At 36.3% G+C, this 24,096-nt stretch overlaps 1 protein-coding gene across 1 annotated transcript in view; it reads left to right on the top strand.

Moving 5' to 3' along the window:
• LOC107585606 (seizure protein 6-like) overlaps positions 1 to 24,096 on the top strand; it is a 182,408-nt gene that overhangs the window by 109,242 nt on the left and 49,070 nt on the right. The window contains exon 4 of the mRNA XM_016272695.1: positions 18,801 to 18,990. Within this exon, the coding sequence (XP_016128181.1) occupies positions 18,801 to 18,990 (190 nt within the window). The remainder of the gene's footprint in view (positions 1 to 18,800; positions 18,991 to 24,096) is intronic.

Here is a 24,096-nt window from a genome sequence, read left to right on the forward strand (position 1 = left end):
TAAAATGTATTTGAAAAAGTATTTTATGCTTACCAAGGCTGCATTTATTTGATCAAAATACAATAAGAATAATATTGTGAAATATTATTACAATTTAAAATAACTTATAAAATAAACTTAGCCATTACTCCAGTCTTCAGTGTCACATGATCCTTAATTATTATTAATAATGTTTCTTCTTATTATGTTGAAAACTGTTTTTGCTGCTTATTATTTTTGTGAAAACCCTGTACATTTTTTTCAGGATATAAACTTAATTGTACAACATTTATTTGAAATAGTAAAGACATTTATAATGTTACAAAACATTTCTGTCACTTTTGATCAATTTAAAGCATCCTTAGGTGAATTACGAATGTATTTATTTTTTATATTTTAATCATACTTACCCAAAACTTTTGAATAGCAGTGTATCACAGTTTCCATAAAAATATTAAGCAGCAAAAACATTTTCAACATTGATAAAAAATAAGATGTTTCTTGAGCACCAATTCAGCAGTTTTGATTTTTGCAGGATCATGGATCAAAAATAATATAGCTATATTATAAAATATAAAAAATATAGTATAGGTTTAGTATATATAGTAAATACAGTGTAGAATATACAAATAAAAAAATAAATGCAACAATAAAAATGCATACCTATATCTCTATTCTATAATTTTCTACTGTACCTGTTTAGGTACTGTAAAGGCTTCTGGCCCTTATTTCTTTGTTTTCTCTTTTATGTCCTCCACTTCTTTTTGCATTTTTCGCTTTTTTTTTCTTTCCGCCCTAGACCTGCACACTTGTTTCCATGGTATCCAACGTGTGTACTGATGTGTTTTTGTTAATAGATGGGAACAGACGGTGACAGATGGACTGATGATGATTTCTTATTACAAAGGGTCACTCTTGTCTTACACTCAAGAGTGTCATCAATCCAAACCTCACCCAGTCCCTATCAATTCACTATGAATATTAATTCCTCTGTCATCTACTCAAAAAAACTTTTTAATTCCGTACCCCCTGACCAGGGCCATGAGATATAACGTGCATGCAAACAACAACATTTTAGCTGCAGCCATCTTGTTTGGCTCATTTTATTGTCACCCTCATTCAGTGTACGCCTCCATGCGGAGAATGAAAAGGGCCATGGAATGAAAGTCAGGCAGTAGTGAGCTGCGCTGCCTTCCAGCAAATTCTCCCCAACGCCTATTAAAACCTTTCTGGCCTGGTGGATTGCGTACGGGAGACTAAAATTGGAAATGCATTCAATTGAGCAGAGTGCCTTGAAACTGGGAACGGGACTGGAGAATGGGATTGAAAGGGCATTATCTGCCTGCTCAGACACCCAAAGAATTTAATTGGTACTCACCTGTCGATAAATGCAAAAAGGCTGGATAACGAGGGGTGTGTTTTGATGAAAAATTAAAGGGAAGTATGGAGTTGGATGATTCATTGGAACAAGGCTTGCATATTGGGTTACATATTGACCATAAGGAAGAATCAAGCATGTTCATACACTTCCACTGTCAATGCAGCCAAATGTGTGATTCATGTGCGGCTCTCCCACACACTTTTCATCAAGAACTGGCAATGGTTTGTTCTAAAGTGAGAACAAACTGACTGGGCTAATTTAGCTGAGTACAGGGCCAAGAACAGAGACACTAAGTAGGTACTCATCTTAAAGGGACATTGCATTGAAAAATGCTCCATAATACATGGTAAAAGTATGATAAAAGTGATTCACATGACTTTTACTATATTTCATTGTAACCTTGAATGAGGCACAAACCGAAAATGTAATTTTAAAATTATTAATTGACAATTTGACCTATGTCTATTTTTATTAAAAGAATGGTTCTTTTGAATAGGATCTTTTAAATGAATTGATTCACAAAATCAGACTGAATGAGTCATTCCCGAGAACAAACTGATTAAATCCAGTTACGGTCGTTACCAGTTCACTGGCTGATAAAATAAAAAGTGAATAACGTCATATTTTAGACTGTTCATCTCACAAATCTGTGATTTGACTTGGAATATAGTGCATGACTCATATGAACTATGCTTATGATACTTTTTATGGTGCTTTTGTGTTATTTTTTAAGATTAAAAGCTTCAGTCACCATTATATTGCTGTAATTGTGTAGCAAAAATGACCCAGGAAATTATTCTAAATTGTCCTTTGCGTTCCAAGGAAGAAGAAACGTCATGAGGGTGAGTAAATGGTGATTGAATCTTATTTTCTGTCTCTTTAAGCATAATTGTTTTTGTCATTATTTCTCTCTCTTTCTCTCTTTCTTACTATTACGTTCACCATATTTAATCACTGCCTGTCCTCTGTCGCTACATTTCTGTTGTACTTTGATTACACTTCTTTTGCTTTAGCAAGGCTTTGCAATAGTGCTCCAAAAGGCTGAGAGAACACAATTATCAAATTATGATAATGCAGTCATAACACCACACAGGGGACGCGAAAGCACAGACAAGCTCTAAAAGGTGCTCGTGAACCATGCTCGACATTTATCTCCTCAGATACACCTGTGAGAAACGCAGAATGATGGCGATGACTGTAGCCTTCCACCTTTCCTGTCTGAGCCCGAAGGCTTCTACGTGCACGTCGTTCTCCTAAACATCAGGCCGCGTCTCTCCCCCCGCCCTTCCTGAAGGTCGCTGGCCACCAAGGGCGAGTTCTCCCACGCGTAATCCTTTCTGACACTGCTTCAGTGCCATTTTCGCTCAAAGAGAGAACGCTGCTGTCGACACCACTTTGCTTTACCCTAAAATCATATATGACAACTGTTAGAGAGAGCTATTGCTGTTGTGTTCTGGAGGTTTAAATGAAGCGGCTGCTGTTTGCGCTTCTGATCATGATTTGTATGATGGATATGTTGAATAATACAAATTTAAAATAGTTTTGGATTGGATTGTTTAATGAACCTTCACACATATACCAAGCAATGAGGTGAGGAGGAGATCAAATTGTTTTTGGGTCAGTGACATGAAGCTCATTTATAATCTATTAATTTATTCAGAAATATTTGAAAAATGCTGTTCATACATACAGTGACTAGGAAAAACTATATATATACTGTATGTGACTATATACTTTAAAGGTGATTTAAAGGTGATTTTCTCAATATTTTTATATATATATATATATATATATATTTTTTTGCAGCCTGAGATTCCAGATATTCAAATAGTTGTATCTCGGTCAAATATTGTCCTATAACAAACCATACATCAATGGAAAGCTTATTAATTCAGCTTTCAGTATATGTTTAAATATCAATATATATATATTATATGTATATACTTTTTTGTGGGGGTGGGTGGGGCACAACAATGAAGAAGCTGTATAAAAAAATTATTAAAAAGTTGTTTGGCATAATCTTATTATTATTTCTTTGAAAAATAATCAAACATAATCAGTGCGCCTCAGACTCTGTGCACTAGTGGTGAGGATTTTTCAATAACTCTTTCTGCAGGTTACATCATTATGCCAGAAGGTAAAAACAAGTAACTATATTTATGAGTAAGTCATGAATCTTATTTTCAATCAATTTGTTCAAAAGCACATTCTCATTCAGGAGCACAAAATAAGTGACTTAGTGGATTTGGAACAGCATATTAGCATACCACTCTTACTACGTTTACCATATATTTCAATGGCAGAGATAATAAGAGTAGCATGCTAGTATGCTGTCCATGAATTCATTGACTGTTTTTATAAACAAATCATTGAATCATTCACTCAGACAATTCGTTCAATAGTGCTGATTCATTCAGGAAGTAAATGCTGCTATTGTGTGTTGCTCAAAGTCTATTTATGAAAGTCTGGAACTATTTATGCTGGTGGAAACAAGGAATGAATACTGCATCTAAAATGTAAGTTAATTAATTTCTTGTATACTAAACTGTTGTCTGCAATGTCACTCTCTCAATCATGCTGTTTTTCTGAAGGTTGGCATAGTTGTGATTTGGTTGTAGGCACAAGACCAACAAAACAGTATATTTTTTTTGGAAAGTAATCAAAATGAAAGCACTTACATTAGACAATTAAAGGGATAGTTCTATAAAAATATAGAAAATTATGCCTTCGTTACTCATCCACCTCTTATTATAAACCTGTAAGAGTTTCTTTCTTCTGTTGAGAACAAAAGAAGAAATGTTGAAGAATGTGTGTAACCAAACAGTTGACGGTAACCATTGACATCTATAGTTGTTGTTGTTTTTGTTTTTTTTCTCCATACTATGGAAGTCAATGGCCACCCACAACTGTTTGAATAACAACATTCACCAAAATATCTTCTTTTGTGTTCACCAGAACAAAGAAACTCATACAGGGTGAGTAAATGATAACAGAATTTTCATTTTTAAACCTTTATACCTTTAAAATAGGTATTTGATACTGTTAATAACAACTGAAGTATATTTGAATTAGCAGAATTTTTAGAAAGTATGTAGAATATAGCATTTAGAAAGCATACATATAGACCTCAATATTAGATACAACCTTGGCAAAAGGTGACATTTCTATAACAGATCTATATCTGCTGTGATGCCTAAATGAGAATTGATAGTTTACAAAGTCACATGAAAGTACATAAATCTGGCCTCCAGCTCTGAAGGGTTCGCTGCAGCTTCCCATTCCTGTCGTCACGCTCACCACTGACCCACTTGTCTGCTCTTTGATGATAGATTTATAGGGATGAGTTGGCAGGGGACATCGGGCGTCTGTCATATCAGCTCAGTGTCTGACTCAGATCTGGTTTCATTAAATGGATCTAATCTCTGCAGCCCATGAAGCAGCTGTGAGTTCTGGCTCTGCTCCATACCAGCTCCACCTCGTGCCACCGGGCCATGGCACTGCCTCCCCCTGCAAGTCCCTACTGTCCTTCTGACCAAATGCAGGATATAGTGAGAGCGAGGGCGAGAGAGATAGACAGTATGATAAACTGAATATATAGTGTATAGTGGGAGGGAGAGAGATGGATAGAGTGAGAAAAAGAGGTAGAGAGCGGGGGCGTAATGCACAGTTTTCTTTGAAGGGGCACCGCTGGCGGTCCTACTCACTTAGTCCTCTATATGAGATCAGACATGAGCTTTATAAAAATGCTTTAATATAAAAATGAAAGGGAAAAATGCTTTGTAAAAGCATAGATATTTACACAAATAGTAATTATGTAGTTTAATTGTTTACTTTTTATGTATTCATTTATTTTTGGAAACTGCAATCAAAATACATAAGACTATGTCTAGGAGAAGTGTATATTTACATTAATTGATATTTACTACAGAATATATATATATATATATATATATATATATATATATATACATACAGTATGAGATCAGACATGAGCAAAGGAAAAATGCTTTGTAAAAGCTTTTTAGATATTTACAAAAATAGTCTACTGATAGGTATGTAATTTAATTGTTTACTTTTTATGCATTCATTTATTTTCGGAAATCGCATTCAAAATACACTTGACTACACTCCATTTCCAAAAGGGTGTATTTGCAGTGATGCCATAGATACGGTGGCCGAGAGAGCTCAACGCGCTGCAACTTAAGAAAACAAATGCGAATTGAAAAAACACCAGCAAATTAAGAAAACATCTTCATCAGTTTGACAACACACCCGCTGCAAATCCTCACAACACATGCACATGAAGAAACCCGCTGCAAATCTAGAAGAACCATTTTTGGTTCCCAAAAGAACCTTGCAGTGAACAGTTCCTATAAGATAAAGTACCTTTTCTGCATTTGAAAGGTTCTGTGGATGTTCAATGTTCTTCATAGAACCACTGATGCCAATAAAAAAAACTTTATTTTTAAGAGTGTATGTGTAATAGAAGTGTATATTTACATTAATAAACTATATATTTATATATGAGACAGACATGAAAAGACATAAAATAAATAAAAAATGAATGCTTACTATGTATTTACACAAATATCAGTGTAGTAGTAAATACAAAATCTTATTATTTATTCATTTATTTTTGGAAATTTTATTCAAAAGTGTACACAAACACACAAATATATGTAATTTAAATATAAATTGTTTTAAATGTATTTATTATTATTAAGAAGTATTATTTTTCTGAAATAAGGAGACAAAAGCCCTTTTTATGGTTTCTGTCCTGTATGATTGTTTTATAAAGCATTTCATGCTTATTTCAAGTTCATTTCAAATTTATTCAAATTCAAACATCATTATTCTATGAATGTTGTTATGTCTAAGTATAGTCAATCCATTTCCATCAGTTTGACTCATTTGGGCAGATTTTTAGACAGATCTTGCACATATTATAAATGAATAGAGACACTACCACCTTCAAGAAACTTTATCCACTGATGTTATTTTAGAATAAAAGCTTTACACTATTCAAGCTCAAATTTTGCAATATTTGTTTTGTTTTGTTTTGGTTTGGTTTAGTTTGACTTGTATTTTCTCTCCTCTGAGAAAGCGAAAGAGTATGTATGTATAATATTACTAATGCATTGGGAATGTGAAGCTTTGTTACCATGTCAATAAAGCTACTTCAGTCTAGAGAGAGAAATAGAAATGGAGCGAGTGAGGAGTAAAAAGACAGAGTGAGAGAGATATAGAAAGAGTAATATGAAGAGCGAGATGAGGGAGTCCATTACTCATCATCAGGCCTGCAGCCTCTCTTGCAGGTCTCTTTTGTAGCATGTTATTGTTGTGAGGGATTTGAAGTTTGTCCAGGGCGGCTGAGGCAGGGTTTTTAGATGTGGAGAGTGCAGCGCTGTACTTTAGAAGCTTTTCAGGTGTGAGTGTGTTTGTGTCCGTGCGTATGTGTGCGTATGTGGGTTTTTTTTTGTGGTGATTTGGCCTCGGCAGGTCAGCTATCAGCTCTCTGCAGCCCTCTCAGCTCCCTTTGATTTATTCTGTTGCGAGAGCTCTCCCCCTCTCTCGCCTCACTCTGCCCCCGGACTCCCAGAGGTCACCTTTTGGAAGATTTCAGCCTCAATTTTCTGCACCCTTTAAAATGCACATCTAGGCATGTTCACCCAGCCACAGACAGTGAATTGCTCAGTGAGAGGAAATTTAGACAAGAAGGAAGAAGTGCAAAAGCGAGAAAGAGAAATGGGTCATTGGTTCATTATTCAATCCATTTTACAAAAAGAAACTCTTAGGCTTTTGGTTAATGAAAAGGAATGGGAGAAAGATACAATGAAGACTGATGAGCCCTACGTGTTTGTATAAATCTGAATACTGAAGACTGAATGTCTTGTAAGTGACAGTTAGAGACTGAATTTTAGACTGAATAATGATTTTTATTTATTTTAAAGGTACGTTACAAGCCGTAATGGGGTTAATTTAGTTTGGTACAATACATGCTGCATTATACAAACAAACAGAATGAAACCATAGATAATAGGGAATAGAAATAAAAGCTTTGTGTAAAATGAAATTATTCTACACTTGGTCACTTTTTTATTTTACTTTTTTCCCCCCTTTCTTTCAGTATCTCACTCAAATTACAATGCTGATGATATAATTTGTAATAAAAAGTTTTGGAAAAAAAATTTAAAGATGCACAATAGACTGTTTGTGTGTTTGAAAGTTTGAGTCAGTAATTTTATTGTTTTTGAAAGGTTCTTATGCGTGCAAAAGCTGTATTTATTTAATTAAAAATAGAGCAAAACGGTAATATTGTGAAATATTATTACAATTTAAGATAACTGTTTTCTATATTAATATGTTTACAAATGTAATTTATTTCTGTGATGGCAAAGCTGAATTTTCATTACTCCAGCCTTCTGTGTCAAATAATCATTCAGAAATCATTCTAACATTTATTACCTGTTGAAAACAGTGCTGCTTAATATTTTTGAGGAACCTGAGAGAACATTTTCTCTTTGTTGAAAAGAACACTTCAAATATAACTGTTTGGTAACAATGTAAAGGCCTTTATTTTATATTTTTGATTGATTTAATGCATCCTTGCTGAATAAAATTATTAATTTATTTAAAAAATGAATGTTATCATGTAATATATGCCATATAAGATGTACATTAATATATCATTTTGCTTAATGCTAGGTTCTGGTCTGTGGTTTTATGAATTACTTTTTGTGGGGAGGATGGTTGGTGAATTTGCACAGCTGGCCGACTGCTTGTCTTGGATTAAGTACAACAGAGGATTGATTGCATTCTAGTGAAGTTTAGTGCAGATTGTGAAGTCAGATTGGTACCTTGTTCCATAGGATCAATGTGAAATTTGTTTGGAGATTAGATTTTGTTTTTCTGAAGAGTATCACAACAGTCCCACCAGGTATTTTTCATTGCACGCCACTCTTTTCATCAGTGTGTCTATTGGTCCTTCCTGTTATCATCAGGAAGCCCAGACCAAACATTTATCTACAGCTGATGTTTAATATTGTTAGGCCTAGACAAGTTTGTGTACTTTTCTGTCTTCTCCAATGAATGAAGCTAGGAGTATTAGACTTTCAGTTTTTATTTTACCAACATTTATTCACAACTTATTAAAATATAATTGAAACGAGGGTGAAACAAAGTTAGACAGATGCTGTTCAGACATAACCATTGCTACCACATATAACAACACGCTAGGGACTGGCCACTTGAATCAAATGAAATGACAGATAGCTTCTGAAGCTTTTCTCAACACATTTGGTAAGAAGAACAGATGACAGTGCTCTAGCTAGTGTCATTATTATAAATATTCCCTTTTCGCTCAGGCAGACAAACCTAATGGAGAAAGAGAATCAATATTTCAGTGAAATGTCAGCTATGACTTGTCTTTGTGAGACGCTCTGACTATTTGTCTTGTAGATTGCATAAACAAAAGAGGAGTGACTGATGTGTGTTGCATGTTCAATATGGATTTTAATGGTTTCTTAATGGAAACAAGAAGAATCTTTAATTGATATGTTGGGAATAATGCAAGCAGCACATTTCAGTGGATTTTTTTTGTGCCTTTTGAAAGTGACTGTCAGAATGTGCTTGGTTTTTGACAATTGTTCTTGACACGAAGCTGAAAAATATCGCAATATTGAGATTGTTTTGTTTCGTTCCCTTATTTTGTGGCGAAATGACGGGCAGCACAGGCGTGAACAGAAGGAAAAAGATGCCGACGATGAAATTCTGTTCTTGTGTTTATATCAGCTTAACCCAAATCACACTATGGTTGTTTTGAATAAATGAAGCACCTGGAGCAAAACGATAAGAGGATGATTAATCTTCAGGGAAACTTTAGAGGGAAAATATTTTTAAATGAAAGAAAAATTGCTGCGCGAACTACTTTTCTTGCTGAGTAATGTCTCCGGAGACGACTTCAACAGCAGAATCGGAAATTTCCTCCATCTCTAATTGAAAAGATTCTCAACTCTGCTACTGTATCTAAATGAACTCTGCCTTCATCTTTCTGTTTCTAAAATCATTATTCAACTTCCATAATAGACCACCCACCCTTTATACACCCTTTATTTATACTAATTTTTTTTTCCATAACCCTGCCCTTGTTTTCATGTTGTCAAGATTTGCCTTCCTCTGCAATTTCCCTGCCGTTATTCACCCGTGTCGCATAAAACCAATTTCTGGTGTGGCGTGTGAGGGGATTGTAGTGATAATGAAAACGAGACTGGCTGAGGTGAATGTTAAAACGAGATAAGCGCAGACATGTAGAGTGTGTGAATGCACTGTCGGTAGGAAGGCCAGTGTCATTCCCCCCCGAAGACTCTTTGTTCCTCCCACATGTTGAGAACAACAGCAGGGTAATTGGATGCTGATAAAGTCTGTGACATAAGTGTGATGCACATATTACAAGCATGAAGACACCCATAGCGGCAGGGCTGAATGGTCAATACAATAGAAGCCTGTTATGGCTTATATAGTCTAGAAACGCGTTAGGCGACAGCAAATGTGTTGCCAAGCTGTATTGCACATTTGCATTTGAATTTGATGCAGGTTGGGTTATTGCAGCGGTAGTACCTATAGGGAAATATTATTGGATAGTGGTTGCTCCTTCGTAGCTCGGGAGACTTAAAGTCGGCACGACATGAAAATTCACTCTATTATCTAAATGCTTGCTATTGATCTCACTGTGATAAATTCATAAATGTATGCATATATATATGCATACATATATATATATTTACCTGGTCATTTGTAATTGTAATAACTTGATCTTCCGCTGAAAATGTCAGACTTCTCTGTGGTGAGGTATTAAGGACTTCTCTAATAATTTAGCCATTTTAAACTCGCATTCATCTGTTGCCATATTTTAGTGCAATGCCCAAAATCTCAAAAACCCATCCATACATCTCAAAATCCACACAAAAAACTAATGTATAGAACAAAACTCTGCCCTATAATTTTTGCTTTTTTGACACTTACATCACAATACGGAAGAAAAAATCTGTTGCTACTTCTATTTCATCACAACTTTAATGAATTATTTTTTTAAGTGCTACATTTAAAAATCAACTTTGTCCCAGTTGTTTCTCTTAAAATTTCTCAGGATATGTAAAGATGGTTGATTGAATGATGGAAGATGAATGCTTGAATCAGAATCAGAATCAGAATCAGAATGAGTTTTTATTGCCAGGTATGTTTACACATACGAGGAATTTGTTTTCATGACAGAAGCTCCACAGTGTAACAGAATGACAGTGACAGAACAAAAACACAGATAATAAAAAATAGAAAAATAGAACAAGTAACTAAGGAATAAAAATATACAAATCGACAATTGTATGTACAGGTATATAACAATAGACAGTTGTATGTACAGGTATATTATGTGCAAATTGAAATGTAGACTGAGTATGAGTGTTAGATAAATAAGGGTATGAGTGAATAAATAGTGTGTGTTCCACAGTTATTGTCAAGTGTTCATGAGATGGATGGCCTGAGGGAAGAAACTGTTCCGGTGTCTGGTCGTTCTGGTGCTCAGAGCGCCTGGCTTTTAATATTAAACTTAACTTTTGGTGTTGAATTTGGTGTTAAAACTCTATAACAGAGACTTTGAAACCTAGGTCCAAGACAGGCTACAAAAGAAGGTTACAAAGTGTATTACTTAAGTATGTTAGCACAATGATTTTTAACGATTTTCAATTTTGATATTAAAAACTGGTTGGAAATCACGAGTATAATGGCAATTATTTTATTCTGTAATCATATCTACAGCCATAGTTTTTCATTTCTTCTTTGAAACACACACACACACACACACACATATACATTGTATTGACAAAATATTCTCAAAATATCTTCCTTTATGTTCCACAGAAGAAAAGGATTGTACAGGTTAAGACATCTATAGACAGATTATTTAATTTGGAATACACATATTGTCTTTCTAATATCACATTCACTCTTTTTGACACGATAATGGTAGAGAAGATGCATTTGAGACTGTACTCTTTTACTCTAAGAAGCAGGAGATTTACGCAAGTCTCATTTGCTCTCTATTAAATCCTGTTTCTGTCTAGGAGAAACAATTGAGACATTAAAGAGATGTCATTTGTGACATTTCTTTCCTACAGGTAATGAGAGCAATTCTGTGCTCAGTCTGTCCTTAGATCTTGTGAAGAATATCAGTATTCACAGGGCCTATTCATAGTGGATTATTCAGGTGCTCAAATAGAATAGAAAATAATGAGTGTCATCTTTGTACGGCGTGACAAAAGTCTCAGCCTCTCAGTGAGAGTTAATCTCAGGGTTCCTCTTTATCTCGTCACCGGCTTCAGGTCTGCGGCGATACGGCGCTTCAGCGAGGAAGGTCACGCAAATGACATGTGGAGGACGTGTCTGATCATTTGTGGCACAATGGTCCGCATGCCGGGCGAGGCTCGTCTTCCTTGGGTAATATGCGAGGGGAGAGGTGAGCAAGATAAGGGCCATCAGAGCCGGAGTCCATCTAAGAATTTTCGCATGGCTGTCAGATGGATTGCCTAGGTATAGCCCCTCCAGATGGCACAGATGGGTCTCTTCATCTCTCCTCTTCTACACTCGAGGCACTCCTAAATATAGCACCAGCACCCTGATCTCTCCAGATGACCCTGTGTCTCTCCTGCCCATTTCAACTCATCCGCACCTATGGCCCAGATCTCTACCGGTGTACGAGTGCTACATCATTTCCTGTTTGCTCTTAATTACAGGCTCTAATTAGCAGCCCAACTACAAGAGCGTTCCCTTTCCAACCCATCTCTCTCGGCTCCAGAGGAATGGACCCTGCTAATTAGAGTAGATTTCCATCCTTCCTGTTATCCCAGAGAAATGGAGCCATGGGAATGCAAGAGAAGAACGCAGCAGAAACAGAACGAAAGAGCAAGGCTTTTGGGCTTTTTCTATTCTTATACAGTGACACAAGGGACTGTTCGACTTTTACGTGACTTGGATTTGCATAAAAGAGAAGCTCCATGAGAATTCACCGGATACACAAACACATCAATCAAATCCAAACAATCCACATCAAGCTCTGCTGTTATAAACTCTGATGGGTTCATAGTAGTACTAACTTGCTTGGCAATGGGAGAGAGAGAGAGAGCGCAGTTGGTGACCACTCTATATCAGATCAGTATTGTCATCTGCTGTCATGTAGGGAGAGCTTGAGGCATGTGTGACCCACATAAGCAGTGATGTGCATAGAAGTGAATGCCACACACTGTACTGAGACTGTCAGTTGAGAAATTCCTCGCTGTGGCATTTGTTGTAGCTTGACATCTGTAGCGTGGCGTCTTTTGTAGTAGCACACCTGGATGTGGGGAGTTGCAGTGAGTTGCTTGATCACTGAAAAGCTTGAGCAGTTTTAGAGTTTCAGTATTGGTGTTATTTCTGGTCCTTTATGTCTACAAAATGACTAATAATTAATAGTTATTGGCAACTTTTAATATGTGTTAAAAGTTATATCTGACAACATAAACAAAAATCCAGTATCTTTTTTCATTACTATTATTAAATTTTTGTTATATTCTAGATACATTACTGTTCAAATGTTTATGGTCAGTAGAATTATTAAAAATGTTTTTAAAATATCTTATGCTCACCTAGGCTGCATTTATTTGGTTAAAAATACAGTAAAAACTGAAATATTGTGGAAAAATTATTACAATTTAAAATAACTGTTTTCTATTTTAATATATTTTAATCCTGTAATGCAAAGCTGAATTTTTAGCAGCCATTACTCCAGGCTTCAGTGACAAATGATCCTTCAGAAATCATTCTAATATGCTGATTTGATTAGATTATTTTCAGTGTTGAAAACAGTTGTGCTGCGTAATACATTTGTGATTTTTTTTTTTTGTGAATTAAGGTCAGAAGAGTAACATTTATTCAAAATCATAATCTTTTGTAGCATAAATATAATTAATTGATGTAAATATAATTAATACATTTGAAGAACCTTAAAATGTATCACAAATGTATTTATACATATGTGACCCTGGACCAAAAAAACAGTCTTAAGTCGCATGGGTATATTAGTAGCAATAGCCAACAATACACTGTATGGGTCAAAATTATAAATTTTTCTTTTATGGCAAAAATCATTAGGATATTAAGTAAAGATCATGTTCCATGAAGATATTTTGTAAATTTCCTACTGTAAGTATATCAAAACTTAATTTTTGATTAGTAATATGCATTTCTAAGAACTTCATTTGAACAACTTTAAAGGTGATTTTATCAATATTTTGATTTTTGCACCCTCAGATTCCAGATTTTCAAATAGTTGTATCTCAGTCAAATACTGTCCTATCCTATCAAACCATACATCAATGGAAAGCTTATTTATTCAACTTTCAGATAATGTATCTCAATTTGTCACATATATGCAAGTTATTTACACTATATAATGCAATAGAATTAATTTATATAATTTTTTTCTTCACAATCTTATTACATGTATCTCATTACACTATATTATTCATGATGAAAGTTGTGTGCCTTCGTTATTGGCCTTTCAGGATATTGTCTTTTCAAGGACAAGTTGAAGTCAGGAGGGGCTAACTGGAAAAGGCACCTGTATGAAAGAATGGTCCTTGACCTGGTATCTGTCTGGTATTTATTTGTAAATCAGGCATTTACACTGTACTAGAGAGGGGTCATGCGTGTCGGAGACAGAAAGATAGGCCATGTTGGAGAACAGAGAAAAAGCCTATGCTCTCATTAGCTTTGAGGCATCAGAGATGATTAAAGAAGCACTGCTGGATGCACGCCTACTAAAAGAGCTGAGCACATGGACATCACTCTTCTTTCCTTCACTCTTTCTATCCCTTTATCTTATCTCTTACTTAATGTTTTGTTTGTTTATGGGCTTTTGGCCTTTATTTTTATTTAATATTTTTTGTTAGGACAGTTGCAAAGAATCAGAATATGAACCCTGTGAGCACCACAGGATTTCCTGACCCACTACACCACGGCTCTGACTCTGTCAGTCAAATACTGTCCTATCCTATCAAACCATACATCAATGGAAAGCTTATTTATTCAACTTTCAGATAATGTATCTGAATCTCAATTTGTCACATATATGCAAGTTATTTACACTATATAATGCAATAGAATTAATTTATATAATTTTTTTCTTCACAATCTTATTACATGTATCTCATTACACTATATTATTCATGATGAAAGTTGTGTGCCTTCGTTATTGGCCTTTCAGGATATTGTCTTTTCAAGGACAAGTTGAAGTCAGGAGGGGCTAACTGGAAAAGGCACCTGTATGAAAGAATGGTCCTTGACCTGGTATCTGTCTGGTATTTATTTGTAAATCAGGCATTTACACTGTACTAGAGAGGGGTCATGCGTGTCGGAGACAGAAAGATAGGCCATGTTGGAGAACAGAGAAAAAGCCTATGCTCTCATTAGCTTTGAGGCATCAGAGATGATTAAAGAAGCACTGCTGGATGCACGCCTACTAAAAGAGCTGAGCACATGGACATCACTCTTCTTTCCTTCACTCTTTCTATCCCTTTATCTTATCTCTTACTTAATGTTTTGTTTGTTTATGGGCTTTTGGCCTTTATTTTTATTTAATATTTTTTGTTAGGACAGTTGCAAAGAATCAGAATATGAACCCTGTGAGCACCACAGGATTTCCTGACCCACTACACCACGGCTCTGACTCTGTCCCTTTCTTTGCTTTGTTTCTCTCACTCAGATCTGAAAAGGTGACTCATATCACCTGCAAATTAAGCTTGTTTATTTATGAGGTGTCACCTCAATTATTCTGAATTCTTTATTGCTGTAAACAGGAAATCAGATTCAGCGCAGCACAGGAAGGCAGGAGAGCAGGAGCCCTTTTTTAAACTCGGTCATAGCTGGAGGGGTTTTCTGCTAATTCTCTGTTAATGTGACACAGCATGCATTTCCAGATTAATTAACCATCCGCCTGCCCTCAGAGTGCTGATACAGTGACTGTATCAGTATGTCTCTCTTAGGCCATGTACACACTCCGCATTGTCGCTCCTCTGCTGAATCATAAATCCCACTCCACACGCTAAGTTCAGTTGTTTACAGGAGTGACAATGCATTCTAGATACAAGTTTATTCCCCAAAAAATTCAGGTAGTGACAACTGTATTTACATTAATCCACATGGTGTGTAGAACCACGCTGAGCGACTGGTTTTAATGCAGCAACACTCTTTTGGTCCCTGACAACCTGTCTGAGGTGTTGTGCTTGAAAATCACAAAAACCTTCGAGGTATGTGAGGTATGAGCCTTGATTCAGTTACAAATTTTGATGCATGCTTTTCTCCACTGTAGTTTCTCCCACCAACCTTTACATATATCAACATTTGTCAAATATAAAAAAATATATAGAAAATAAGTTTATTTAAAAAAATTTATGAATATTGTTTTAGAAATGTCATGTTTATTAAAATAAATGCTTTCAAACATTCTATTCATCAAAGAATCCTGAAAAAAATGACAGTTTCTGAAGACTGGAATAATGGCTGCTGAAAATTCAGCTTTGCCATCACAGGAATAAAGTACATTTTAAAATATATTAAAATAGAAAACAGCTATTTTAAATTTGAATAATATATATTCATAATATAAAAAAAGTATTCACAATTTCACAATATTATTGTTTTACTGTACGTCTGATCAAATAAATGCAGCCTTGGTGAGCATTAGGCATTTCTTTCAAAAACATTACTCTGGGCAGGCTGGGAGCGCTGGGATAATTGACGTAATTTCCCTTTATTCTGAACCTGTCTGTTGTGCTCTGTGTAAAAACCAGCTAACATTTTAATCAACACTGACCCTGAATGACACAGCGGCTGCACATTTACACGCCAACGTCTGCATCTGACTGACAGTTGTGTTTCTGCGAGGGATTACATGCGTGGGGTAGACAGTCGGGCCCGGTGCCAACGCAAATTGGATTATGGCGAGCAATATTCTGGAAACATTTTATTATCCGAGGGCTTTTAGTGTAATGTGATTACTTTGTAATGCACTTTTGTTTTATAGACTGCTTCAGCACATTGCAGCTCCAGCTTTATTAAGCGTGAATTTATTCTGTAGTACACATCATCAGGTTGTCACCTGTTGCCTTCACAGCACTCAGGGGCCTCTAAGAGCGTTTCCACAATCTCTATTTAAATTCAATCCTCATCGTTCGTAGTGGACGAATTTAAATGTGCTTTTTGTAAAACTTTCCTGATGGTAGACTACAGACGGTGGTATTAATTTGAGCTGAGAGTTTGAGGTGTCTTCCTGTCGTGAGGAGTTACGGGTGTCTAGATTGAGGGTGATGTGTGCGAGGCCTCATTAACCTGTCGTCACGTCTGCGTCTAGGCAAGGTCCCTCCTTAGGTCAGACTCATTTGCCTGCATCTGATTAAATACGCTTTCATTACCTGAGAGGAGCGCAAAGGGCACATCCCAACTGATCCCAGATCAGCCACAATGGCACAGTTTTGCGACAGCACGCTAGTTGAATAGGTCTGACTTTTTTGTTCAGCATGATTGTAATTATTCCTCAGACTCCCACTATTTTACTTCGCTCTATGTCACGACTTCCACCCACGCTGCAGTATTGCATATTGGCTCATGCAGTTGTTGCATGTGTTGTCTAAAGCGGTAGACGGGCAGAACGAGAACTAATGGGTGGCTGTGGCTTTCTATTAGTGACAGGTGAGGATATGCATGCTAGCTTCAGCAGACAGGAGATTGCCCGTGCTGCAATTACCATGCAGCTTGGCAGACAGACAGGCCAACAGTATTATGAGTGCAGTCTGTGTGGCAGAATGTGTCACCCCACTGCCACCTCTGCATATCCGAAAACACATCAATCTGTCCTTCTGGTTTTGTGTATTGTCCAAACTTTTCCACTTTTAAACACTCCTACACCAAGAGTATTTAAAGACCCTATTAAATTACTTAAGTGCTTCTGATTTTTTAAAAAGTCACTTTTGAAACAGTGGGGGCAGGCACTTTTACATTGCTGGAGATTTTTATTTTTATATATATATATAAAACCTATAATTCTATAAAATGTTATTTTAATATAACATTTTAATATTAAATACATATTTTAATATTACAAGTTTAAAAAAAAAAAAAGTTAAATAGAATTATTTCTATGTGTTGTGTCATTTCCACCACACTGAACAGTTTAGGCCCTAATATTTTTTTTCCTCTGAGTTAGTATACTTGTGTACCAGTGAGACAACAGTCTAAAATAAGATGAAATAAGATGCAAGAAGAAAAACTGAAATAAATATTGTTAGTCAGCCCGTAATTTTTCAGCATTTCCAATCAAGCTGTAATTGTATCAAATAGTGTGAAAATATTATGATTCTTGCTGCATTTAAGATGATGGTGATATTTTAGTATTGTTTATATACTATTATAGTATTTATTTTGAATTAGCATTTCGTTTTTTTTAAATAATATTTAGTAATTTTGTTTTTTGTTATTTGTATAACTTTTTTGTGTTTTGTACTTTACTTTTACATTTTTGTAGCTTTATTTTTATTTCAGTTTTAATTTTAGTCATTTTTATATTTCAACTGAAGCATTTTATTTGTTATTTGCCAGGACAACATCTCAAGGCAATTTTGTGTGAAGTTTTTAAGTTTTTCTTTTTACCTAATATTTATATATTTTTAATTTTGATTTTATTTCAGCTTTTTTATTTCAATTAATGAAAGCAACTTAAAAAAATTTTTTTTTTATAAAAGCTAGATACATAAAATTTGGGTATGGACTAAAAATTATATAAATAATAATAATATAATTATAATTCATAATAAATAATATATATGATTTACTCAATATATTGTCATTCTGAACCCACATGACTTTCTTTCTTCAGTAGAACAAAAAAGAAGAGTTTTATCAGAATGTTCATGTTGCTCTTTATCAGACAATGAAGATGGATGGCAATTAGTTAACAATACTATACTAACTAACTACTACTACTAACTACTAACTAACAATACCAGATATTTGAAATGCTAGCTATGGAATTAGTCATAGCAAGACAACGGAGTCTACCATTTTTTTCCAAAAATGTTTTGTCCATCACTGTAATGTCCATCCCAGATTTAGGAATGGTAGAAATAACACTGCGGTGGGAATATTCATGACTTTCAGGAAAAAAATTTTAAAAAGACAATTCCCTTTTGATGTTTGTATGTCCGCTGTTGGAAGAGCTGGAAAAGCGTGTACATGGCCCATAACTGAAGAAACACCTATTGCTACGATAAGTTAAAAGCTACAAAGCTCACTTAGTTTTCATATGTTCTTTAACCTTGCCTCTGCTCTCTTTCTTCTTATCTCTCATAACATTAAGGTGATGAACGTGAGCCTGGCCGAGGGCGACATGGTCAAATTTGAAGACCTGGGCGGCCGGGAACCTTCTGTCCTGGCCAACGAGTCCATCTTAATGAAAGGTCTGGTGGTACGCAGCTGGAGCAACCAAATCTCCATCCACTTCCGCAGCCGGCAGCCGCAGTCCAGCTCCTTGCTGCTGCGTTACCAAGGTGAGCCGTCCTACGTGTCAACCTCTAAACATCTGCTTCATCTACTTCCCTGCTAATTGCACTTGTGCCAGTGTCTCCGGCTGGCATGGATCCAGCGCTCTAGACAAACCTGTTTATGAGTGTACACTTACTGATTAGATTGGCACGAACGATTAGGACTCTGGGAGTAGGGAGCTCTCAATCATTGCTTTCTATTAGGAGAGACTCTCTGTGCACTGAAGGGGAAACACTCCTTGTTATCTCATGTCAACATAATATGCTCATGTTAGCCTGAAAATGACAGCTGCTGTCAATAGGCCGCATAATTACATCAGAGAATGACTTGGATAATTCTCTGCTAATAGTCTTATAACAGAGTCATCAAGGGGAGATCGGCACAACAGAAAAGGTTACGGAGCGCTGATGTGCCCTGCCCCGCACAGCACCGTTTTCTCGTTTGTTACGCAGGGCGATAAAATGACAAATGACTGTATACAGGCAAATTCTTTTGTTTCTGTGAGCTAATGAACTGTGGCGGGTTTGCAGTGGAGTAATATCATTTTTTGCACATCCTTAATATGTCTTTTGAATAAGAAAGTCGTTTACACTCCACCCCCTCTTTCTGTCTCTCTCTCTCTGTCTTTATGAGTGTGAGGGGGGTAATCAGTGGTGTTCAGCTTTCTTAGAAAAGAAGCCGTACATTCCCTCTATTTGACTTAGCAATCATCCACAGGAGCCAGACAGCACATATTTCATAAAGGCTCTCTGTTTCTTTACAAAACTTCCAATTACTTTGCTCCGAAGGCCCTGCTCCCCCTGTTTCCGGTTCAATTTAATGTTCTCCAGCTGTTATGTTGGGTGGATGTGCACACGCAAGAGCAGCTAATTTTGCCACTGGGTTTACACTCGCCTTGACATTGATATAATGGCTAACAAGGAAGGAAAGGAATCAAGCAGGGATTGAGATCTAGTGTAAATATATGGTGCAGAATGGCTGTAGATGACAAAAGAAGTAGTTTAACAGAATGTTCATGCTGCTCTTTTTCGGATAATGATCAGAACCTGACCATAATTATTTTACCTTTTGGCAAAACTCCCAAATCTTATGTATATTTATATAGCATGTTAAGATATTACATGCCAAATATCAATGAAGTAATGTTATTTTAGTATTATTTTTATATTATTTTAGTATTTATTAATATTTTTAATTAGATTTTATTTTATTTTTGTATTTTCAGTTTCAGTCATTTTGCTTTGTGTCATTTTTATAATTTTTTATTTAGTTTTAATTTATTCATTTATTAGCTTTATGTATATTTCAGCTTTAGTTTTAGTAATTTTAGTACTTTAACTTTTCATTAGTCTTTTAAGGTTTATTTTTTCATCTAATTTATTTACATTTTATTTTAGCTACATATTTCAGTTACCAAAAATATTTTAATAGTTTTAGTTAATGATAACAACTCTGCAATGAAGCCAAATATTAATACCAAACATGTGTATATTCAAATAGCATGAATATACAGCAGATTTTAAGGTTTTTAGATTTAAGGTGTATAACTTTTAATAATATTTATAATAAATCAAATATTAATTTATAGAATAATAAATAAAGCATTTAAACAATTCACAATAATTATAATATTGAATGAAATTTTGGCCTCTTCACTCAAATCTGCAGTATGACTTTGGAGGATGTCTGTCATCTCACTTTGTTTCCAAAAACATGTTGCATCTCAATAATTTGAGGTTAGAATCTCCCTACTGATGTTAAAACCAAACCTACGGCCTTGTACTTCAACATATTGAGGTTATAGAGAGAATGATCCTCATTGAGCTACCAAATAAAATGATAGTCCACTTGATTTTCTGCAATCATTGAGGTTAGATGCAGGTTCTGTTTGCATTTTTGCACTTTATTTAAGTTTTCCTTGCTTCCTTTCACCTCACTTTCAGAAAACTACTCGTAATGGAATAACACTTCTGGATGTTTTTGTTCGAATATCAGTTTTTTTTGACAAGGTCATGTCAGACATGTTTAGAAAAAAAAAATTTGGCTGTTTCGACATGGATGAGCCTGTATCTCCATTTGATTGCCTCAGCTTTTTCCAAGGCTTTGTGTTGTGAGCATTAGAGTATAAACACATCAAACTCTTTTATAGTGCATTTAACTTTGATCTCTTGTCATGTGTCTGTAGCAACGTTATTTTCTACTATACCTCTAACACACCGGTCCTGTCTCAATGTTCAGCAGGCCGTACAGTTTGATGGATGACAGATTCTCTAAATGGGAACCTCCATCAGAGACACTCACATTAAAGATTTAGACCTCTCAATAATTCAGATCACAATGAAAGGACCCTTGCCGCCCCCCTTTGCGTCTGGATAAAGGTTAAACACAAACAAGGCAGGACTGATGGAGTGGAGTTAGAAATGGAGGCTGTTGGGGTCTGAATGGCCTTTCAAAAGGTAATCGCCCCCTTTGCCGCACCACCAAATGCCACAAGCTTCAGATAATGTCACTCTCATACGACACTGCAGAGGAAGCACATCTGTATGCATATGCATGTGTTGCAGGTAAACTGATTTGGCGAATGCTTTAGCAGGGTATTATGAGCTGAGGATCTCAGTCCTGTCCTCCCCGGTAAGAGATCAGTTGTGTAGTTGAGCCGTGATCAAGTCGGCTGATCTGGGCTGAGCCTAGCCGTGCATGGCAAGCTCCTGTGTGAGGGGATGGCTGAGGAAGCTGCTGTAATATCCTCCACCCTGCCGCTCGCCCCTCCCAGAGGAGATTAACCCTGCAGGGCGAGGGATCACCTGCTGAGATACACACTCTCACCCACTGACACACATCCTCAGCCGAAGCAGGGCTCCACTTCTTGCTTTTTTTTGTCTGTTACTTTCTTTGCACTCTTGTTTGGCCAAAATTCACACTCACCAAGCACCACATGCAAGTAAAAAAGACTTTTGCGAGTAAATGAAAGCGTTGCTGGCCAGTTGGCATGTAACTTTTTGAAGAAAATCCTATTTTTTTTATTTATTGAGTTTTTTTTTTCCTTTTTATGAACAAAATAGTAGAAACAAAATTGTTTTTTAGACATGTTTTTACTGAGTTTTTTCACTATCACTCACAGCACAGCATGGTCTTTTAGTTTTAATCTTTCTGAAAATCCTGCATCGAATTGTGCCTTGTTTGTAAACGAACCTGTGGTAAAATGAAGTGAACAAAAGACCAAGTTCTTACTGACGCGGTCTGGAACTTCATTAAAAATAAACTTCTTCCTTTTGTTTTTTTGCATAGACCTGTGTTTGCCTCTCTCGTTTTTTACCTACTACATTCACGAATTGGTGGGCGGGGCTAAACAGGCAGTGATATAGAAGCAAGCGTTATTCTTCTGCTGAGGAGGTGGAGTTTAGCCACACTATTACATCATAAAGTGCCAAATTCCACAACCTGTCATTTTGGCAGATTGGCTTCAATATAACCTCTTTTGGATTAATGAGAAAGTTTTGAGTTTGTAATGTGGTGTTTTGGGTTGTTTCTTGTTCATGTTTTCATGTCTTTTATTTTGGAGTTTAGTCATGGTCCCTGTTTGTGTCATGCTTCCCTTTCCCTCATGTATTCATGCCATTGGTTCTCTTGTTCTTTGTGTCATGTTCTGATTGGTTGTCTAGGTCATGTGTCTTGTTTCCCATTTGTTTGTTCGTGTCATGTGACCCTCTTTGTTTGATACAAATAGCCCTCATGTTCCCATTGTGCCTGGTCGTGTATTTGATGTTGTAACCCGCTGTCGGTGAGTCTAGTCTGTTCATGCCAAGTCAAGTCTGTTCCTGTCAAGTCAAGTCTCGGATTGTTGTTTGGATGTTTGAATCACTTGTAAATAAACTGCACTTGGGTTCTTCACTACGCTCGCCTTCAGTGGACTAATTCATTACAGAATACACGACCTACAGCAAAATGAACCCAGCAGATTGCCTAGTTCGTCTCCGACAGGGAGACCTAGCCATAGAGGATTACGTGGGGCTCAAGAAACATGTCTTCTTATTATCAATGTTGAAAACAGTACTGCTTAATGTTTTTGTGAAAACAGTGCTAGATTTCCCCCCCAATTCTTCAGTGAATAGAAAGTTCAAAAGAACAGCATTTGAATTACAAATTATAACTTACTGTCTTACTGACAAAGAGGTTTTCCATTAAAATATAATTATAATAACAATTTTGAGGTTATCTGTGTCTGACTTTAAAGACAAACTGCCAGAAAATACATTTAGGTCTGATTAGGTCACACCTAGTTAAAGTTAAAGAGCTATTCTTGAAGCAGTCGGTTGTAACTGGCAATGTCACACTAGCATTGGGTCAATATCTCTCAAACCCCTCGAGAGATCTGTACTCTCAAAATGGTCAAAGTTTTATTATTTGCTGCTTGACCATAAAGTCTAAATCAAGGCATTTTATGATACAATCTTATACGCTGTGTAAGTCGTCCTTTGACCTTATTTGTCAGCAAGGTCTTCATGGAGGCACTGTAAATGCTGTCGCTCGCTGACAGACTGGATTTCTGTGATAGATGGGAATGTGGTAGTTTTATGTGTCTAGACATGCCCTGCCTTGACTCATTCACACACCTCTCTTTCCTTCTGACCCTGCCCGCCTGTGCGGCATTGGGCTGAGGCCCTGAATCCCAAATGATCTGGAGCTCGCCGCATCCGGATTTTATTTCAGTTCCGCCCTTGTGGTTTTATAGAGCGCTAGATGAAAGTAAAACCAGTTCTAATGGATCTCTGGGTGAGCTTGACCGTGTTACAGGTGAGTCGGAATAGCTGTAAAACAAAATTACAATTCAAACTCTTCTGTGTCTATACGGTGTCATAGGATCATTCAATTCCCAGAATTTTTCTGTTCTGGAAGACAATGGCGCTTTGATATTGCATTCTGTTTGATCACTAGGTTCACCTTGTCTGGTGCGAAAAAAGTGAAAACATTTTCATTAGACAGGCATGCAAGACGAGACAGATCTGATTATGGATGGACACACCGTCTCTGAGAGAATGGTTAATTAATTTCCACGTAATGAGCTGCCTCTTTTGAGAGGTTGACAGGCTAATGAATCCTGCCCTCTCATC

The sequence above is a fragment of the Sinocyclocheilus grahami genome, unplaced genomic scaffold (genome assembly GCF_001515645.1).
Source record: "Sinocyclocheilus grahami isolate Dianchi unplaced genomic scaffold, SAMN03320097.WGS_v1.1 scaffold72.1, whole genome shotgun sequence".
Classification (NCBI taxonomy): domain Eukaryota; kingdom Metazoa; phylum Chordata; class Actinopteri; order Cypriniformes; family Cyprinidae; genus Sinocyclocheilus; species Sinocyclocheilus grahami.